At 40.3% G+C, this 22,530-nt stretch overlaps 2 protein-coding genes across 5 annotated transcripts in view; both read left to right on the forward strand.

Annotated features, from left to right (window-relative positions):
* Positions 1 to 1,493: 1,493 nt before the first annotated feature.
* On the forward strand, positions 1,494 to 6,398 carry cope (COPI coat complex subunit epsilon). Its single transcript, XM_058393876.1, has 10 exons — positions 1,494 to 1,654; positions 2,073 to 2,135; positions 2,345 to 2,445; positions 2,630 to 2,782; positions 2,877 to 2,930; positions 3,036 to 3,117; positions 5,498 to 5,653; positions 5,801 to 5,869; positions 5,976 to 6,050; positions 6,223 to 6,398. The coding sequence occupies exons 1-10, from the start codon at positions 1,553 to 1,555 to the stop codon at positions 6,268 to 6,270; spliced, it is 903 nt and encodes a 300-aa protein (XP_058249859.1). The 5' UTR covers positions 1,494 to 1,552; the 3' UTR covers positions 6,271 to 6,398.
* A 6,773-nt stretch (positions 6,399 to 13,171) lies between these two features.
* The window catches only part of st6galnac3 (ST6 (alpha-N-acetyl-neuraminyl-2,3-beta-galactosyl-1,3)-N-acetylgalactosaminide alpha-2,6-sialyltransferase 3), a 37,097-nt gene continuing 27,738 nt past the window's right edge, over positions 13,172 to 22,530 (forward strand). For 2 of the 4 annotated variants that reach the window (XM_058395129.1, XM_058395131.1), the window contains exon 1: positions 13,172 to 13,436. In XM_058395129.1, coding sequence (XP_058251112.1) covers positions 13,419 to 13,436 — 18 coding nt within the window. In that variant the 5' untranslated portion in view covers positions 13,172 to 13,418. The remainder of the gene's footprint in view (positions 13,437 to 22,530) is intronic. The other 2 variants (XM_058395128.1, XM_058395127.1) reach the window with 2 other exon arrangements.

Below are 22,530 nucleotides of genomic sequence, written 5' to 3' on the forward strand. Positions count from 1 at the left end.
ATTTTGGCAGGAAACCACTGAATGCCGCCATTTTGTGGTTTGAATTGAACACTGAGTAACCTTCACTATTTATTTATTTATTTATTATTATATTATATTTATTTATTATTATTATTATTATTATTATTATTATTATTATTATTATTATTATATAGCAGCAACCTAACTTCACAACATTGTCAATTGTTGATGTAAAGTAATGCCGCATCATTTATAGCTGCTGAATATAATAGCTTGCAATATTATAGCTTACGGTTAAACTGGTGGTTGATTATTCTGGGTGTTTGTGTGTTCTGTAGTCCTCATTTGGCCTTAACTGTTTTTTTAAATCGTAGTCTTTCGACATAATCCGAGACTCATCATGCTGCGAGGCCGCGTCAGAAAATAAGCGACGGCTCTAAATGTAGTCTATAAGCGGCGTGTGCGCGTTTAAACACAGCTGCACCATTATTAGTCTGGACTGTAGCATGGCTTACTGAGTACGTCAGGGGATCAGTGAATAAAGCTGCCACACATTTCGCCCCATCGCTGGTCATTTCCTATAAATAGAAAAGTGCGTTATGGGTAAATTTAGAGGATGGCCTATTTTTGGTTGATGCTAAGTACAAATCAGAAATAACCGATCATAACTTATTATTTGAAATAAAGAATTTTAATAAATAATTATAATAAAAAAACAAGCTTTTATTTATTTTTTTTGTATGTGTATAGTTGCATTAATTTTAAATTTACCTCGTAAAGTATTTGACGTATATCGCCAAATAAGGGCAAGATTCTGACGTCATAACACCTGTTGTTTCCACAGAGAGATGTGGAAATAGAGCTCGTGTATTCTTTAGAATTCACTTCCCTGAACCGATTCTTTCGAATGAATCGCCATCAGTGAACCGATTCATCGACTCAGTGACGCAGCTACAATGGCGCCCCCTGCAGTTTCACCCGCACTCAATATTTAACTTTTTTTTTTTAATTTACTCTTTTACTGCTTATACAACCGCTCACATTTAAAATTAAGAAAGGTTTGACAAATAAAATGTCCAAATGAAAGGATTAAAAGTCGTTAGAGGATTACGTTTACACTTTAATCATTATTTCTTTAATAATTACCTCAGTTTCTTTTTGATAACTTCTTTAACTTATGGTCTAATTTATTTAATTAGTTATTTTATTTTATGGATTTTTTTAATCATTTCTTTTTTTTATTTTTCTTTATTTTTATTTCTTTAAAAACGTTTTCGATAAACACCGTTATTGCATTATTTATCCGCTAGAGGGCGCACAGTCTCACTAACGCGGAAGCAGCGGACGTTAGACGACGTGGCTGTGTGACGTATACAGATTTTACGTTGTAATACTCGCATTCCGGCAAATCCCGCCTCCCGTCACAGGATTGGGTAGAAGGACCTACCTTCTGCACTATGATTGGTTCTTTTACTAAAGGACCTCAGTCTGGTTGGACGAATGGTCTAAGCCGGAAAGAGGAGGCGGGGATTAGTCGAAATACGGATAGGAAAAGAAGTAAGTAAACACCATTCATATCTGTTGTAGCAACATGGCGTCGCAGCAGGGAGAGGTAGACGAGTTGTTCGATGTGAAAAATGCCTTTTATATCGGGAGTTATCAACACTGCATTAATGAGGCTCAGAAAGTAAAGGTATGTGTTTTTGTATTTCATATTAATCAAAATAAAACACTTAGTAGTTGCGCTGTCTGCTAGACTCCAAGTCTACCGGTAGCCCTTCATAGCTTCATAGCTAACAGAGCTAACAGCTGGTTTCGGAAATAGATAGATTTCTTTATTTATCACGTTTAAATAGTTTATTTTATGAAACATTGATTATTTCACGCAGTTTTTTTAATTGGAAAGCTGTGGCGTGTTAGCTGTCATCTAACTCCAGAACACACCGCAGTAAACCTGGACCGATCATCAGATATCGCGGAAATATCGCGATATTTCAGTAAACCTCATTAATTAGTGATTATTATTATTATGGACAGCTCTTAAAGGAGGAAAAACATCAACGCTGAAGCACACACAAGTTTCTGAGTCTCGTTAATGTTTTATTTTACAGACATCCGGACCCGAGAAAGAACTGGAGAAGGATATTTTCCTGTACAGAGCGTACATTGCACAGGTAAGAGTGTGTGTGTGTGTGTGTGTGTGTGTTATTATTACAACATGACAGCATTCGTCCTGTCCATCAAACCCTAGTCTATTAGCATGTTTATTATCTCTCTGTCACGTATCCAGGACTTTAATATATGACTCTGTGATACTGCTCATTAAGTCGTTAGTTAGTTTGACGTGTAAAACGTTATTTCCTTTTTTCCTGTCCCTCCACAGAGGAAGTTCGGAGTGGTGCTCGAGGACATAAAGCCAAGTTCCTCGGAAGAGCTGAAGGCCGTGCGGATGTTTGCGGATTATTTGTCCAGCGAAGCCAAAAGGTCTGTAATGCATCTCACACTTTAACTCTTACACACACACACACACACACACACACACACTCGCATGCAAGTATCAGCCCACATCTGGTTGTATTACGTCATCCAGCTGCAGACAAACCCACAAAGCAGAACAGCTAGAAGACAATAAAAAACCTCTAATACCCTCTGCTGATGCTTTGTGCAGGGACGGCATCGTGACTGAGCTGGATAAGAAGATGAGTAAGAGCGTGGACGTGTCCAACACCACCTTCCTGCTAATGGCAGCTTCCATCTACCTGCACGAGGGGAACATGGACGCGGCGCTGCGCACGCTGCACCAGGGCGAAAGCCTCGAGTGGTCCGTGTTTACAATCCCGACTCATTACTCATGACGTGATTTTGCGCCGTATAAATTTGTTCACATGTGTGTTCTGTGTGTTTGTGTGTATCAGCATGGCGATGAGCATTCAGATCCTCCTCAAGCTCGACCGAGTCGACATGGCAAGGTCAGGATATTTTTGTGTGTGTCTGTTACTGCTAATAAAACTGACCATGGAATAACGTATCAGGACATGATAAAGTGGTAACGCGTATTGTTGACGTCTGTGCAGGAAGGAGCTGAAGAAGATGCAGGAGCAGGATGAAGACGCCACGCTGACTCAGCTGGCCACGGCCTGGGTCAACCTGGCTGTGGTGAGTAGTGCTGCGACACAGCCGAATTCAGACTCTTACTGCCATAAATACACTATATTGCCAAAAGTATTCGCTCACCCATCCAAATAATCAGAATCAGGTGTTCCAATCACTTCCATGGCCACAGGTGTATAAAATCAAGCACCTAGGCATGCAGACTGTTTTTACAAACATTTGTGAAAGAATGGGTCGCTCTCAGGAGCTCAGTGAATTCCAGCGTGGAACTGTGATAGGATGCCACCTGTGCAACAAATCCAGTCGTGAAATTTCCTCGCTCCTAAATATTCCACAGTCAACTGTCAGCTGTATTATAAGAACGTGGAAGTGTTTGGGAACGACAGCAACTCAGCCACGAAGTGGTAGGCCACGTAAACTGATGGAGCGGGGTCAGCGGATGCTGAGGCGCATAGTGCGAAGAGGTCGCCAACTTTCTGCAGAGTCAATCGCTACAGACCTCCAAACTTCATGTGGCCTTCAGATTAGCTCAAGAACAGTGCGCAGAGAGCTTCATGGAATGGGTTTCCATGGCCGAGCAGCTGCATCCGAGTCATACATCACCAAGTGCAATGCAAAGCGTCGGATGCAGTGGTGTAAAGCACACCGCCACTGGACTCTAGAGCAGTGGAGACGCGTTCTCTGGAGTGACGAATCACGCTTCTCCATCTGGCAATCTGATGGACGAGTCTGGGTTTGGCGGTTGCCAGGAGAACGGTACTTGTCTGACTGCATTGTGCCAAGTGTAAAGTTTGGTGGAGGGGGGATTATGGTGTGGAGTTGTTTTTCAGGAGCTGGGCTCGGCCCCTTAGTTCCAGTGAAAGGAACTCTGAATGCTTCAGCATACCAAGACATTTTGGACAATTCCATGCTCCCAACTTTGTGGGAACAGTTTGGAGCTGGCCCCTTCCTCTTCCAACATGACTGTGCACCAGTGACCAAAGCAAGGTCCATAAAGACATGGATGACAGAGTCTGGTGTGGATGAACTTGACTGGCCTGCACAGAGTCCTGACCTCAACCCGATAGAACACCTTTGGGATGAATTAGAGCGGAGACTGAGAGCCAGGCCTTCTCGTCCAACATCAGTGTGTGACCTCACAAATGCGCTTCTGGAAGAATGGTCAAAAATTCCCATAAACACACTCCTAAACCTTGTGGACAGCCTTCCCAGAAGAGTTGAAGCTGTTATAGCTGCAAAGGGTGGACCGACGTCATATTGAACCCTATGGATTAGGAATGGGATGTCACTTAAGTTCATATGCGAGTCAAGGCAGGTGAGCGAATACTTTTGGCAATATAGTGTATCTGGACATTTAATCAGTATAAAATTAGTACAGTAAAATAATATAAAATTTGTACAATAAAATAATATAAAATAAGTACAGTAAAATAATATAAAATCAGTACAATAAAAGAATATAAAATCTGTACAGTAAAAGAATATAAAATCAGAACAGTAAAATAATATAAAAAAAAAAGTACAATAAACTAAAAGAAAGTGTACAATAAAATAATATGAAATCAGTACAATAAAATAATATAAAAATTGTACAATAAACAAAAAAATGTACAATAAAGTAATATACAATCAGTACAATAAAATAATATAAAATATAAAATCAGTAAAGTAAAATAATATAAAACCACAACAATAAAATAATATAAAGTCAGAACAATAAAATAATATAAAACATAAAATCAGTACAGTAAAATAATATAAAATCAGTACAGTAAAATAATATAAAATCAGTACAGTAAAATAATATAAAATTAGTACAAAAAAATAATATAAAATTAGTACAAAAAAATAAATTATATACAGTACAGTAAAATATAAAATCAAATCAGTGCAATAAAACAATATAAAATCAGAACAATAAAATAATATAAAATTAGTACAAAAAAATAAATTATATACAGTACAGTAAAATATAAAATCAGTACAATAAAATAATATAAAATCAGTACGGTATACTAATGTAAAATATTAAATTGGTATGGTAAAATAACTTGGTGATATAAAATAATAAATCAGTATAGTAAAATAGTATATATTTTATTTATGTATGTATTTTACGTATAAAAAAATTGTAATAACAGTTACAATCTCAGGAAGAATAATTATTAATATTAGACTTTTAAATTCATTTTAAAAACAGTGCGACTATTTTGCTGGCTGCTTGTTAGCAAACTCAATCCTGACACACGTCGTACATCGTGGCACATATGTGGAGTGTCGGCCTCACGAGTCCCTGTGAACGGGCTGTTACTATAGAAACACCTTTTAACCAATTAGAATTCTGTACTACATCTCCAGACGTTCTGTAATTCAGGCAGAATTGGGAAGAGAATGTTGGTGACGGTGTTGTGACTTGTGTGAACAGGGAGGAGAGAAGCTGCAGGACGCCTTCTACATCTTCCAGGAGATGTCTGATAAATACTCGCCCACGCTGATCCTGCTGAACGGCCAGGCGGCGTGTCACATGGCCCAGTGCAAGTGGGACGAGGCCGAGTCGGTGCTGCAGGACGCGCTGGATAAAGTACGTACCTTCAGTCTGTCGGCTATTTTTCATATCTCTCTATCGCTCTAAAGCCTGTGATGAGATGTGTTCTTTGTGTAAAAAGCAGTGGAGTTGAATTGAATTTTGTTTTAAACTGAGTTGATGTTTCTGCACACGCACATGCAGGACAGCAGCCATCCTGAAACGCTCATCAACCTGATCGTGTTAACGCAGCATCTGGGTAAACCTCCTGAGGTGAGTGTTTCCCTTTCCCTCTCCATCATCAGACACTAGCCTTTTCCGGCTTGTACTTTTAAAACCGACCCTTTATTTTCTCCCTCTTTACCTCGTGTCCCTACAGGTCACCAATCGCTATCTCTCTCAGCTCAAAGACGCCCACAAGTCACATCCTTTCGTGAAGGACTATCTCACTAAGGTAAAGTGATTTCCAGCTCCTCTAACCGAGCACGCATTCAGATCGTAAAAAGAAAAGAAATCATCCGGAGCCGTTACTCGTAACTGACCCAGTAAAAACAAAACGACTTCCATTTGTTCCTCCATGATAATAACGAGCGAAATAATGACGTGCGCTTTCGTCTCGCCCGCAGGAGAAGGACTTCGACAGACTGGTGATGCAGTACGCTCCCAGCGCCTGATCCCGACACGGACGACTCCGGACCTTCTAAATAAACCCACATTTTTGTTTTTCTTTGCTGTCAATATGTTCTGTTTATTGTGTAAGCATTCCTGTACACTGATTTAATAAATCCCCTTTATACCATAACTCTCCATTTTGATTGGTCCAATGTTTCCAAAAACGTCAAACAATCTAATCCGTGCTCACAGAGCAGTAAAATCAATGTAATATGATGGCCACTAGATGGCTGTAAAGCTGCAGATCTAGAACCAGAGATCATGGCTCGGTCCTGGCTCCAAGAACAAAAAAAAACCCCGAAACAATGTTTGCTTACGGTCATGTTTATGAAGAGCTTTGACTGTCTAATGCAGTGAATTTGATGAAAATGATGAAAATCTACACAGATATATATACTGATGTGGATTTGCTCGAATACCATAAAAGTATTAAATAAATTAGCCAGGTATGGGATGTCTCAGCTTGTGTTCTGAATAATAATAACATCCCATGATCCAATCAGTGCATGAATCTGGAATGATTGGAATGGAATCGACGTCCCTCCAAGCTCCGCCTCCTTTCCACCAATCTCACATTCGTAGATTTTTAGACCGTCTTGCTGTTGCATGAATAAAGAAGAACTCTAATGGTGCTATAAGATCGAATGCCGAACAATGGAAACGTCGGCTTTGTGGAGCGATTTTCACAGCTTCTGAGCGGACATCAGGCCACGAGATTCGAGTGAAAAAGACACAAGGGCTTTCTAAGAATGAAGTAACTGTTCCTGGCCTTTAGGAGAACGTCGGTTAATTTCCATTGCGATTGTTTTGCGGCTCGTTCCTCAGGGTTGGCGTCAGCTTTCCATCAGGAACAAAAAGTCATTGGCTTTCTATTCATGTCTGGAGGCCTTAAAAATGTGCAGTGTGTCACTGTGGTTCAGCGCACTACAGCGCTTAGAGCTGGTAATACATGAAACACAAGCAGCCTGCCAGCTGCAGCCAAGCCAAGGGATTTATAGGGCAGAAGGTGGAATAACCTCCCCAAAAAAAAAAAAGAAGAAAAAAGCTGTTCTGGCTGAGACACATCCGATTACAAGGAAAGAAAAAATAGAGAGAGAGAGAGTTCTGTCTGTTTCTGAAATCCATCTGCGATTTATTCATCGTTCATCTAAGTGCTTTATTCTGGTCAGAGTGGCGGTGGATCAGGAGCTCTGCCTTTTCTAAACATCTGGTGGAGAATTTAGCCCGGCTTGACCTACGAAAACATTCATCCAGTCCTCCTTTTGTGTGTATATGCCGTCGCAGGACAAAAAGATATGGAGGATTTGCTTTATTTAACTGAAACCTTACAGGAGTACCTCAAGGCTCAGTACTGGGTCCCTTGCTGTAAATTGTAAATTGCAACCAAGACGTAACCATTTCCTTTATTTTCTCGGTCACTTGATGACCAGATGAAATGTTACCAAGCCTTGCTGGGCAACAATTTTTGATCAAGGGGCAAAAGAGGGACTTGTGCTATTTTTCTCTGTGTGAGAGGAGGAAATCGAGACAAAATCTGTACTCTCTGTTTCTTCAGGCTTCAAGTCTCCACCAAATTTCCACCGTTATACACCATCATTTAATTTGGACTAGAGGGATGCCAGATTCTGGATAACCAGATGATGTGGTCATGGGGCATCTGGCTGAGGTTAGAGGGGTGGATCCCTCGGTACACAGCCATAAATTTATGTGATGTGGACATGAATGAGTGAGCTTCAGCCTGAGAGACCTGCTCATGGTCATGCTGGTTTTATGTAAGGAAGTCATTTGTATATGTTTTTGGAAATAGATGCAAATAATAATATTAATGAAAAAATAGCCTAGCTGAGGTTGAGGAACTGTCACTCTTTCCAGCTCTGTGGTGTTTACCAGCTTTTCTTTCCATCGTTCCTAGAGGAAATTACAGATTTCAAAAACAAAAAGGTATATCTGCTCTACTAATCCTTCAGATACAGATAATTTTCCAGGTGGTTTGGGAAATTTTCAGGTCATTATAGCCTTGTTATAGCATCATGGAGCTACCATCATCTCCCTTCAGACCTGGGCCGCGATCCAAAGTGCAAACTCAGCGCAACGGATCATCGTTAATGCTCTTACTCAGCACGAAGACTTTCTTTTTCCTTCTACAAATGATAGCGCGCTATTTATAGAGCCGTGAACTCTTTCTGTGAAGAAGTTAGTTACTGTGCATCAAAGTTTTGATATTTGGGAGTGTTTTATTTCACTTACACTACAGTGAACCTGCCGATTCCTTATTCAATCAAAAACATCACGTCATATTATTTCTATTCATAGGTACATTTAATGTTATTTCCATACCAAATATAATGTGTGTGTGTGTGTGTATGACATTAGTGCAAGTGTATCTGAAGCAGGATCCTGAGGTTTTGAAACAGCACATATTTGTGTGTGTGTGTGTGTGTGTGTTTCCTATGCACAGTGTGTATTAATCATCGTCTACCCCTCATGAGTGTCAGGTTCTGCCCACAGCTCTGCTATTAGCTGGGTATTTTTGGTTGGTGGAATGTTTCTTATCCCAGTAGTCAGAATGAGGTCTTTTAAAAAACGTCAGCAACACACACACACACATCCATGACAGCGTAAGTTCTTAGAAGACACACCACCACACAAATGCACTCATACTTACAAATAACCTTGAGAGATGTTAAACATGATCAGAAATAATAGTTCAAACCACACTGTCAACACACGTGAATGAGAAAATCCATTCGGGAAAATTACCTTAAGGTCCGGAAGCTTGTTTTTTGGTTGGATAAGCCTCCTGTTAGTCATTTTTATAGATTTACTCCGCCCCCATCTCAGTATGAAATCGGCAAGCGTCCAGCACAGCCAGATAATTCACTTTGTGCCTCAAGAAATGCAAAGCAGAATAAACCTTAATGTTAGACCTTTTCCATGGTGGAGCTGGATGCAGAATTAGCGAAGTGGGACACAAAAGCACAAAAAAAGGAGCGTAACTGCTTTATTAATCATAATGAGCCAAAGCTTGTGTGTTATAATGTGGCTTTCAGGCAGACCAATCACAGTGATGTCATATAGTTGGCATGCTAACTCTAGTTCGATTAACGTAGGTTATGGGGCGGAGCTTGTGCTTTTCTTCACCCCGGGCTAGCTCACACATTCGGACTAGAAAAGAAGCCTCATAAAGACTGGACAGTTTATAGACCGTCCAGCAAGACAGCTTACAAGCCAACTGGTACCAGGTGGACCAAGCTGCCACTGCTGGGCCCCTGAGAAAGGCCCTTAACCCCTAATTGCTTGTATAAAGTTGTATAAAAAAGTCGCTCTGGATAAGGGAATCTGCTAAACACCGTAAATGTAAATAACTAAAAAGTATTTGTGAGTTTCTTTTATATGGTGTAGTTATCGTACTATATACTACTCCATCACGGTGATCCCATTAGTTCTTTACTGGCTTTTGGGCTTTTTCCACCGACTGCTCTTCAATTCTTCAGTTTGCTCTCTTTTTGCAATCCACAGAGGCTCCTAGCTTTTAGTTTATATCAGTGTTGGTTATTTAACATTTCCTATAAGCTTTTTGCTCAAGGAGCAAATTCGACAACTGCATTTGAGCATTAGAGATCTAAATCTTCCAATTTTCCGACTTTCCACCTAACGCACCTTTAAATATAACACTTTTCATCAGAGTGTCACTGATGCGTTTTCTCTTCAGAGCTCGTAAATAAAAACAGACCTTTTTTTTACTGAAAGTAGGAGAAAAAAAAGAAAGAGGGTCTAAAGTTCTTAAGTGGACCTGCAGTGGCATGGCATTGTTATCATCAATCAGCATGGCTGGAGAATTACTGACCTCGGGAGCGTTCAATAATCAAAATCCATCTCTCTGAGCTCAATAAAGGCTGGGAAAATGGCTCCAATCTGCACAAACCATTGTGTAGCGTGAACTTTCGTGACCTCTGGCCATGCTCGATGGGCTAGAAATCAACTGCTAGATTCTCACTGCCTCTTTCCACCATGTGTCCTGGAGAGCTTGTTACTCGGTGTGGACCAAAATGAAATGCTGATTATGATTCATGAGCCTGATTGGTCAGAAGGTACTGAGTAATTGTTTACAACAGCAGCTTGTTCTACTGAGGAACTGTCTTTCTAAGAAATGGATGTTCCACGTAATCTAGAGTGACTGACTAGGTCAGAGAGTAAGAGAGGCCTGGATCTGGTAGTATAACCATTAAACAATGAATAGAGTGGAACTACGGCATACGAATTTAATTCATTGAGGTCAAAAAGTGTATTGGGAAACAAATTTTCTCATAAGGAATAATGTAAATGCAGATAATCCGTTCCAGCCATCCAAAAACATGACCAATATGACCAGTACGAAGCGTATGTTAACTGCTTACAAAGAAGTGAACCAAGACAAGCATTCCATGTCAAGGCTCCTCACAGGAAGTCATGCCACCAAGCTTGGGCGAAAAATAGAACAGACCGCCCATGCCACCAATCTGTCAACGAAAATACGGCCGAAAAATCACCTAGCTTTTGAACGCATGCCGAAGGAAACGTTGTTATCGTGGGTCGACTCTTACGAGACCGGAAAAAAATTCGCTTGGCTTTCCACAGATGCAAAGAAGTTTCGAACGGCTCCCGGACGTACGCACAACCTCGTATGCCGGAAACACTTTGTATGTCATTGCAAAATTTCAATTCGAAAATTCGTAAGGGAGGGCATTCGTATGCTGAGGTTCCACTGTACTGTTCCTTTTCTAAATAAGAAAGTGCTTGGTAATTTAGGTGCTTGGTCGGCATTTGAAGACAGTCCGGGGAATTTCATTCCACCAGCTTGACACCAGAACAGAGAAAATGCTTTAATGCACGTCCTCCTTCTACCCTCAGAGATAGTGGGTCCACTGGAGTAGAGCCAGAGCTAGAGGTTTGCAGGGAGTATGGTGCAGATTGTTGGTGGTCTGTTTTTTGGCTTTGTAGATAAGCATCAGGTCTGATGTGGGCAGCTACAGGAAGAAAGTGAAGGGAGTGTAGTAATGAGGTGGTGTGGGACTTAGGGGAAGTTGTCCAGATCTGCCTGGAGGGATTTGCGGTAGGACAGTCTTGAGATGTCAAGTGACTGAACAAGCACCTGTGTGGATACAAAGCTAGCAACCTCTTATTGTTGCTGAGGAAAAACCTGAGTCAGTTTAGCACTGTGAGGTGAGAAGGGCAGCTGATTGTCTATGTATCCCCCAAAGTTGTGTGTGGTGACAGATAATGAGACCTAAGAGTTGTCCAGGGAATTCACAAGACCCTGAACCCAGGGATGAATCTCTAGCAGCTGGGTTTTTGCTGAGATTTAATTTTATGATGAAATGCTGAGATCTGAGCAGAAACATAACATGCCTGAGAGAAAAAAGAGAAGCAGAAGAAAGAGGAGGAGGAGGAGGATGTGGCATGTTAAAAGAAGTCAAGGAAAGATGATGTGTTGATCATGTGCAGAGGTTTCTCTAGTAGTAGGAGGTCTTTGCAGTCGTCACATCACATTAGAACTTGGACAAGAGAGAGCAGTATGAGAGGAGATCGGTATTGATTGGTGATTTCCTCCAAAGAGCAGGTGCAGAAATGAGGAAACTGAAGAGAAAAGCTATTTTAAAGTGGCTGAAAGGAAAAGATGTCTGGGTCTGGAAGGGTTGATAGGGTGATGGAGTTTGCCGCAAATGGAGGAGACGTTTAAATAGTTGGTGTCAGGCTGGACGGGGACAGTGAGGGTGAAGAATATCGAGTGATGATCTGAGATGTGAAGCAGGGCTACACTGACATGATGTCTACAGCTGAGAAGGACTGGGTGAAGACCAGGTCCAGAACATTTACACAGAAGGTGAATGGTTTATAGAGGAATTATCAGTGATGAGGTAGTGAAGTGCAGCCAGATGTGAAGCTGAGTTACTGTTAACACCCTGAAGTGGCACAACTATAGTAATTATTGTTAGAATAACAATGTAATTAAGCTGCACAACTTTTATATTATGATCCATTTACCCATTTTTCTGTTCTGCTTATCCACCACAGGGAAGCCTCCTGGTAGTCCAGCGGCGGGATCCCATGCTCTCGTTGCCGCGGCCTGGGTTTGATTCCCGGTGCTAATCCAGCCACTGAAGAGTTAATTCTTAGTGCCAGTCCCAAGACCGGATAAAATGGGAGGAAAATTGCATCAGGAAGGGGATCCGGCGTAAAACTTGCGCCAAATCGATACATGTGGACCAAATGATCCGCTGTGGCAACCCTAAACAGAGAGCAGTCGAAAGAACAACAACAACAACAATAGCAACAACAAGCCACAGGGCCACGAGGAGCCTGGAGTCTATCCAGGGCACAAGGGGGGAGCACCCTGGATAAGGTCACAGGGTAAAATCACCCACACACTGGACAATTTAGAGAGGCCAATCAGTCTGCAATGCAAATCTTTGGACGGAGAGAGGAAACCGAAGTACCCCGAGGAAACCCCTGAAGCATGGGGACAACACACACACACAGGGCAGAAGTGGGAGTCGTACCCTCAACTCTGGAGGTCCAGTGCAAATGTGCTAACAACTATTATTATTATTATTATTATTTTACATTTTTATGCATTTTATTATATATTTTAGTGACTAGAACTTCCTTTATTGTGGTTACATGACACTGTAAAGCATTTGCGTTGCATTTTAAAGTCTGTTGTGATAATCATTATAATAATAATCAATATTTGCTAATTTTATTTATTTGTAGGCTTTTTCAATCTTTTGCTTCATGTTTCATGAGCTGCGTTTGGAATATTTCTGACGTAATCGATATTATTATTATTGTTGTTGTTGTTGTTGTTGTTTTAAATAAAAAAAAAAACCCTGTAATACCGTCCATCCAGAGTGCCACGTGACGAGAGGGGCGGGGCGCACGCGCGACCAACCGCCAATAGGAGCAGATGCAAAGCTGAAGCTTATCAGAAAAGCAGAAATAAATAAAATACTTGTTATATGAGAAAAATAAAATGCGTGGCTTTCCCACGAGTGTCGGGATTTCGTGGCGTAAACAGCGAGGGGAAGAGGGGCCGTGTTTCACGCCGTGAAGCCCGCACACCGACACACACCGACCCCGCGGGCTACATAACGGTACAATACCGAGCAGGATGGCCTGGATCTGTAAGGTGAGCTTAGAAATATATACATGTATGTTCATACACACACACACACACACACACTGGTGCTATTCAAAGGATGTGTCCTGTACTGTAAGCGATTCATTCACAACAAGACAGCTTTGTGTGTGTGTGTGTGTGTGTGTGTGTGTGAATCAGACACTGCGGCTCTCTGTGTCCTTACAGCCTCTTAGTCACTGGCAGAAATAGAAATAAACAAGCCTGAGGTCTGTTTTTAGCTACGCTGGAAATGAATCCTGGCTTCCACAACCGTTATTATTATTATTATTATTATTATTATTATTATTATTATTATTATTATCCGACCCATCTATACGATATAAACAGTCCGCACACATATACATGTAAGTCTATACCGATATTAAACACGTATTTCTCTTAAGTATGCGTGTATGAATGAATGATGAATGGACACTAGATTTACTATATTATTTGCTGGGGTGTCACCATGGCAACCAGTGCGCGTGCCGTTACTATGGTCTCTGTTTTGATTCACAATTAGGCGCACGAGCCTGAAAAAGCAGTCTGTACACAGTTGGTTATCAGTTCTTCTTACTATTATTATTATTATTATTATTATTATTATTATTATTATTATTTGTTTATAAGGAACACAAGGCCAATGTGCTACAGTGAAAAGCACAGCATTCACTTGATCTCTTGAGTGGAGGCAAGGGATTAATGTAGGAATTAATGTGGAACTATCTCAAGAATCTTTGTTCCAGGGATTGGGCAACTTCATACTCACTTACGCTCAACTCTGTAAAGGTTCCTGAAGAATACTACTTTACTAAATCATACATTAACATGGTACACCGTTAACGCTGGTGTACAAGAACCCTGAAACTCTTCCTGACTCTTCCTTATGCTCATTTCTACTGGAGAACCTTTTTTATGAACCCAGGAACTTTTATCTAAACTAGCAATTTGCTAACTTAAAGTTCAGTTCAAATGGATGTTTGTTTTCATGAACCCATGAGGAATTTGGTAACTTTAGGCGTATTTCTATGGGAAGGACCCTGGAGGAATAACTAAAGAAATACGTTCTCTAGGTTCCTGAAAAGGTTCCTGGAAAGAAATGCAGCTAATAGTGTAGAAAAACCTTACTAACAATTGCATGAATACTGGTTGCCATGGTTGCATTCCGGCATACATGTATGACAATTATAGTATTGTAGTATGCCATTTATGCTAGTATTGAGGATCCCAGGAACTTTTCCAGAGATTTGTTCGGCTGTATGGCACGGAGGAGGCCATTACAGAAGAAAAAACACATCTGGAGGTTTTGTACTGGAAAATTTTGACCAAAATTCCATATCGTCCATTCCTCAACCCGACCCATCCCAACCTGGAAGCGTGGTGGTAGCGCAAGTGGTAAAGGCTCTAGGTCGTTGAATGGAAGATCAGGGTTCAAGCCCCAGCACCAAGCCAAGCTGCCCCTGTTGGGTCCTTGAGCAAGGTCCTTAACCCCACTTGCTCCAGGGGTGCTGTATCATGGCTGACCCTGCTCTCTGACCCCAACCCCCAAGGTGAAGAAAAACAGAAATGAAGAAATGAAGAAAGAATTTCTCTGTGCAGTAATGTATAAGTGACAAATAAAGACTGGCTGTGTCATCTTATGGAAATGCTTTTCCTGGGACAAGATGGCTTGTGCAAAATACAGAACGAGCCGGAACGAGCCGAGGCAACACATAAAAGATGAACGGTCGAAGTTGAAGCACAGAATAAAATATGTGTGGCACTGCATGAGAGCGTCATTCAAACAACCTGGAGACGTTCTCTACCAAGAACTAGAGGAACCTTTTCAGGAACCGTGAAACCTTTTGAGAGATGTGTTATCTTTGGGGACATTCCCACTGGAAGAACCCTGGAGGAATTCCTGGAGAAGTCTGAGGTACTGAACATCTCGACCTGGTTTAAGGCGAATGTGCTGATTTAGGCATGCGGTTTGTTAAACAGGGGGATAGAAGCTTCCACTACTCACTAGCTAACAGGCTTTTTAATTTTTTTATGCTCTCATTGTCTCTGTTGTTCGTAGAATCTGATGCAGGAAAGTATATAAATATGATTCCAGACAGATATTAGATCATTTGGACAGGATGATAAAGAGCGTGGTATTTTAAACACGCTCATGCTGTCCGCATCTCCACACAGGTGTCTCGGGCTAAATTTAACCAGATTAATGAGGAAGCATATTTCTCTTCTCTGCGATAACTCTAGAGAGGCTTTGACCTGCGAGACCCCTATGTGGAAGCTCTCTAGAGAGATGTCGTCGTCCGGTGGAGGGAATATTTTGTGATGAACGAGAAATGAGAATCCGTCGATCTGTCCGCGCTGGAAAGCTGGAAAGCGGATCTGCCATGAAGTGGCGTTTTTAATCAGGATTAACTGATCCGTGACACGAGCACCACGGATGCAGATGCGAGCAGTCACTCAACAGTACCAAAGTACTGTTTATTGACCTGAGCTGTTTCAATAGGAAAGGCTTCAGTGTGTGTGTGTGTGCTGGACACCGTAACTGACCATGTTCTCAGGTTACCATCTTATTAACATGTCATTAGGGACGGACACCGATAAGCTAGGCATGCTTCTCCAAATTGCACCATTATCACAGCTGTGTAATTAGATCAATAGATTGGATTGTGACATTTACAGAAGGAGACTTGAGTGTCAGCGCTTTGTATCTCTCGACATGATGCTGCCACCACCATGCTTCACCTCCTGAATTAATCTGGGGTGAATATTTATGGTCCATTTTGTGTAAATTCATATCTGTTTCAGGTCTCAGTGTTGAGGCACTGTACACAAGCACGCTGTTAAGGGAAAACACTTTGTGTAGCATCTAGTGGGAGCTAGCGCAGCAGGAAGAATGAGTGGTATGTGTTGCTTGTATATTAGAGTAAATTAAACACTATTCAGCCCAAGTGAGGTGCTCTTCCTGTACGATCACCCTGGAGTTCCTATTAGCTCAGATAGGTGCTGTCTGAATAAACAGCAGCTTCGTGATGCGTCAGCTTCCATAGTTATTCCAGGAAAGGCTTATCAAGCTAACCAGCATTTAACACACAACAAATGCACATTAGCTACCGAACGCTCGAATTTGTGTCCCCGGTTCAAGCTCTTCAACTTCAAAATCCATAAGTGGGTCTGAAATGTTGAGCTTACCGTATGGAAATTTTTCTCCCTGAATAATAACAATAATCAAGTCATGAGGTAGCGATAAAAAAAGCACGGGTTTACGCGAAGACTTGCTGACTTTATTGGACAGATGGCTGGCTTCAGAGCACACCAGAAAACTCAGCCAGTGCCAGGGCAGGCATACTTCCAGGTCACGACTAATACTTAAAGCCAGGAGCGTAATTCAGCTACCCAAAGAGTTCCACGGATTTAATAAGGTTTTACATCTTAACTAGGCATGCACTAGTCAAATGTTCATGATATTCAATGCAACTGGAGACTAAAACAAAGCGCACAGAAGACTAGATCCAATCCCACATGCTGTAAACACTGTAAACATGACACACATGAGCTACAAAGTCCTTACTTATCCATCATACCTCATTATGAAGACCTATTTCTACTAAAAACTTTACCCAGTAGAAGCTACAGCTTTATCTCAGACTGTTACAAAGCACTGGCACTGGAGACTCCTTCCAAAAGCCATCGATTCAACTATTATGTTATAATATGTTATAATACAGACACGCTGTGAACGAGCTGCTAATAAAACCGTAACGTATTAGAACGAAGGTATTAATAACATATGTGACTGTTGTGGAAATTCCCTCCACAATCGAAATGGAGAATCCGACAGCTCTGTTTCTGTAAGGTAGAAATGATGAACCGATCACTTTTGGTGCCATCTGCTGGTCACGGCTGGAACAGCAATGTGGAAATCTATGCGAACAAGCTGTTACTGTAGAATCCTTAACGTTAATATAGATACCTAAACATTTGCAACTGATAAAACAATTAGTTGTCATTATCATAGCATCTTGAATGCTACAGTTATAGAATTTCACAATGTAAGTCGTTTCCGTTATAGGAACTGATCCTTCAGTCTAAACATTAGACACAAGTCTAAATTAATGTTAATATTTATGCAAAGAAATGATGTTTGCGCATTAAACATAATAAACATAAATAAAGAACTTGAGATTATGATATGTTGAAGTTTGGAAATATCATACATACAAAATTTCAGAACATTTTTACGGAACCCTTTTCTGCAATTTCTATTGATTTTCTTTAATAAGATTTTTTATTTTTAGAGACATAAACATCAAATCTCATACTCATATGTATTTTTCCTATGACTTTTGTAATATGCATCGCATTAAAATAACAAGACAACACAAATCATGTCCACTTCCAACAGTATTAAAGATTTATTTTAGCGTTTATCTAAAATATCGCATCACTTTTACGTTACAGAACATTTTCAGGATTCAAAAGAAATTACTAACACCTAGGTTCTTTGCTGCTAACTTTAAACAAAAGTACTCTTTAGACGATAATACGAAGATACAACATTTAAAGTTGACAAACAATGGTAAAAACGTACACGTACTTAGCGGACTCGCAGCAGCCGCTAATTTTTACATTTTTCATCATTATTATTTGCAATACATTTAACAACATGAGATTTACATGTTATTATGTACCTCATATTCCTTGGTTTCCGCTTAGAGTACGGGAATTTTAACACGATTATCGTCGCATAACAAACATGTCGGAATCTCGCTTGATGCGGAGGAAAACGTGCAACATCGAACTTCGAACTCGTTTGCGATCCACATTCCTCGATCGAAATGCACGAAATTTCATCTTTTTCAAAAGGAAAGTTTTCAGATTTTAATGATACGTGTTGCTGAATGTTTTTTTAAATATCAGAGGTCAACTTTGAATAATTATACCGGATCATTTATTTTTGGTGTAGGAAGAAACGGCAAACAGCGTTCGAAAGCTCGTTCTTTTCTCTGGTCGAAATCATTTCAATTTGCATAAATCAACAAATAATATGCTTTATTTTGAATGGAAAAATAGCCTCCCCTTTAAAAAAGCATAGCACAGCACGTCATATTTTTTGTCTGTGTAAAATTTATTCAGAAACATCCTATACCGTTTGAATGATCATTTTATTAGCTTTTTAAACACATACGTTTATTTTATTTTATGTATTTTCTGAAAGAAGCAATTCATTTACACCATCTGTGGGAATTCTGGCCTGTTCCAGTGGGCTTATCAGTTGATCTGTGGTCACTACATTAATGTAGCCGCGCAATAACGAACAATCATCACTCATTCTCAGAAACTGAACGATCGTTCAGTTCTCAGGATACCTGAGTATATTTTAAAGCCCCACAGCAGATTTAGACCCTGGCAGCGATATTAGCCTCATCATTTCCAGGCCGCTGCAGGAGCTCTGACTTTCTGGCTGAAGCTGAACGTTAGCACGTGACTAATGTGGTGTTTTAAGAGCAGATGGAAACTGACTTGTATTTATTAACCGTAAACGCCGTGGACATGTTCCATTTTTACGAGATTGCTTAATTAAAAGAGTAGGGTTTACAGCTCAGGTGCTTGTTTATGCATCTGCTTTCTGAATGAGGAAACGTCCCAGGTTGCATCGCCGTCAGATTTACAAACGCTAGAAGAAATAAAAGCTCAGCGATGAGCCTAAATGTGGATAATGTCATGAGCTAAACTGCTGTAGAGGTTGAAAAAAAAGCCTGATATTAATATTGGTGTTGCTAACAACAACAACAAAAAACTGAATCAAAATATATATATATATTCTTTTAAAAATATCAGCAACTAAATAATCAACTGACTAACATTTTTGTGATACGACAGAAGAGCGACATATCGTGTGGGAAATGTACGCAAGATGGAGGACAAGTCAAAAAAACGAACGCGGACGACATGAAATTTTGTTTTTGTCAGTGAAAAAATATGAGGAGATATTCCAGTGTTTGAGCTGAACAAAAAACGAAAATTTTTTTAGAACTTTTACAGGTACAAGAAGTGAGCGTTTGAGAAGCACCTCACAAAACAATAAGCGAGTTAGCCGAAATTAGCTAACAGCTTTTAAGTTGTTTTTTTTTCTCTTTAGAAAGCAGCCTTAGCCCAGAGGTGGACAGTAAAGAAGTACATTTACTTGAGTACTGTACTTAAGTACACTTTTTGAGTATCTGTACTTTACTTGAGTATTATTTTTTCTGGATACTTTTTACTTTAACTTCACTACATTTGAAAGACAAATACTCTACTTTTTACTCCACTACATTTCTGTCAAGGTCATTGAGTAGAAAGTAGTTACATTAATCATAGGATGATTTTTTTCACTCTTGTAGCGTCACGTGTTGTACAGTTCAGTGGTTTTCCATAATTTTTTTAACTCAATTTCTCAATTGCTCAATTGCTGACAAAATGGATGAAGATATGCTTTGTATATTATACACCACCAACGCATTGGTAATGATGTTAGTTAACACACAAAAACGTATGCTGTGTCCAAATTCTCATACTATGTGTCCTAAATAGTATTCGAAAATAGAATTAGTATGCCCCAAATCGTAGTATACTGAAAAGAGTATTCCAAAAATTCCTGGATGGTTTACTACTTCCAGTAGAAATTCAAAGTGCAGAACAATGCACACTCTAACGGGTAATATTGCCCACAACGCATTGCACACAGGAGGGAGGAGCCTGGACAATGGTGTAAATGCATATGAAAACGGTGTAAATGAATTGTGGAAATATATATAACTCTTTGTTAAAGCAGTGTTGCTGTTGGGTGGTTGTACAGCTACAGTTGTGTAGCTGGGTTTTAAAGCAGGTTAGATTTTTTTTCTGACCAGTCTTCATTTACAGACCATTTGATTGAAATGTGCATGAGTGGATACACACAGATGTGTACAGGTACATCTCAAAATTTAGAATATAATGAAAAAGGTCAATATTTTTTGTCACTCAGTTCAGAAAGTGAAACCCATATATTATATAGATTCATTACACATAGAGTGAAATATTTCAAGCCTTTATTTCTTGGAATTGTGATGATTATGGCTTACAGATAAGGAAAACCCAAAATTCTGTGTCTCAGAGAAGTAGAATATTGTGAAAAAGTTCAATATTGGAAAGTCATGGCGTCGCACCCTAATCAGCTAATTACCTCAAAACACCTGCAAAGGTTTCCTGAGTTTTTAAATGGTCTCTCAGTCTGGGTCAGTAGGCTACACAATCATGGGGAAGACTGCTGACTTGACAGTTGTCCAGAAGACAGTCATTGACACCCTCCACAAGGAGGGTAAGCCACAAAAGGTCATTGCTAAAGAAGCTGGTTGTTCACAGAGTGCTGTATCCAAGCATATTCATAGAAAGTTGAGTGGAAGGAAAAAGTGTGGTAGGAGAAGGTGCACCAGCAAAAGGGATAACCGCAGCCTTGAGAGGATTGTCAGGCAAAATCCATTCAAGAATTTGGGGGAGCTTCAGACGAATCCTAGACATGGCCTACAAATGTCGCATTCCTCGTGTCAAGCCACTCCTGAACCAGAGACAACGTCAGAAGCATCTTACCTGGGCTGTGGAGAAAAAGAACTGGACTGTTGCTCAGTGGTCCAAAGTCCTCTTTTCAGATGAAAGTAAGTTTTGCATTTCATTTGGAAATCAAGGTCCCAGAGTCTGGAGTAAGAGTGGAGAGGCACAGAATCCATGTTGCTTGAAGTCCAGTGGGAAGTGTCCACAGTCAGTGATTTGGGCTGCCATGTCATCTGCTGGTGTTGGTCCACTGTGTTTTCTGAAGTCCACAGTCAATGCAGCCATCTACCAGGAAATCTTAGAGCACTTCATGCTTCCTTCTGCTGACAAGCTTTATGGAGATGCTGAGTTCATTTTCCAGCTGGACTTGGCACCTGCCCAAGTCATTGAAGCTGGTTCAATGACCATGGTGTTACTGTGCTTGATTGGCCAGCAAACTTGCCTGACCTGAACCCCACAGAGAATCTATGCCATGCCGCACTGATGCAAAAGGAGGCCCAACCAAGTATTGAGTGCATAGAAATGAACATACTTTTCAGAAGTCTGACATTTCTCTTTGAAATATCCTTTTTTATTGATCTTATGTAATATTCTAATTTTCTGAGACACAGAATTTTGGGTTTTCCTTATCTGTAAGCCATAATCATCACAATTTCAAGAAATAAAGGCTTGAAATATTTCACTCTGTGTGATGAATCTATATAATATATGGGGTTCACTTTCTGAACTGAGTGATAAAAAATATTGACCTTTTTCATGATATTCTAATTTTTTGAGATGTACCTGTACTTTTTTGTTGGGGGTGGTAGGAGTGTGAAATTAAAAATGAAAATGATTATACCTGTCTTTTTTGTCAATTCAGTTGTTTAATTTCTATAGGTTTTGTAACATTCTAAAAGCTCTTAATTCCATAGATACTACAAACTGGTCAGTATATTCACTAGGTTGCTACAAAAAGTATTGCATACAACAATGCAACAATAATAAAACAATGCGTTGACATTTACTTTTGATACTTAAGTACTTTTAAAAACAAGTACTTCTGTACTTTTACTTACGTAAAAATCTGTCTTTACAACTTTTACTTGTAATGGAGTAATGTTTGACCAGTAGTATTTGTACTTTCACTCAAGTAAGGAAGTTGTGTACTTCGTCCACCTCTGCCTTAGCCTAACTTCTCACGGCATCGCAAGCTCCCCCCACCTCAGTGTTATTGAGATGAAGTTGACTTACATTATACCTTCTCAAGCTTTTACATTATTCCTCCATCTTGTCTCCTCGCTAAGCTAACAAGCGCGTCATGGCAGGAATGATGAGGCACCGCAGCGCGAGAGGTGAACAGCAGGAGGAGCGCACGGTAAACATCCCTCCCGACTCTGTGATTATCCGGAATTGGATTTTTAACGGCTCGCTCGAGCGTGAGGGCAGGAATCCGCACTCGCTTCTTTTGCATTGCTAATGTCATTTCCACACCGGAGAGCTTCTCGTGCTCAGCGCTTCCTCACGAGATACACGTTATCTTCCTGGCATGCGCAGCTTC

The sequence above is a fragment of the Hemibagrus wyckioides genome, linkage group LG07 (assembly GCF_019097595.1).
Source record: "Hemibagrus wyckioides isolate EC202008001 linkage group LG07, SWU_Hwy_1.0, whole genome shotgun sequence".
Classification (NCBI taxonomy): domain Eukaryota; kingdom Metazoa; phylum Chordata; class Actinopteri; order Siluriformes; family Bagridae; genus Hemibagrus; species Hemibagrus wyckioides.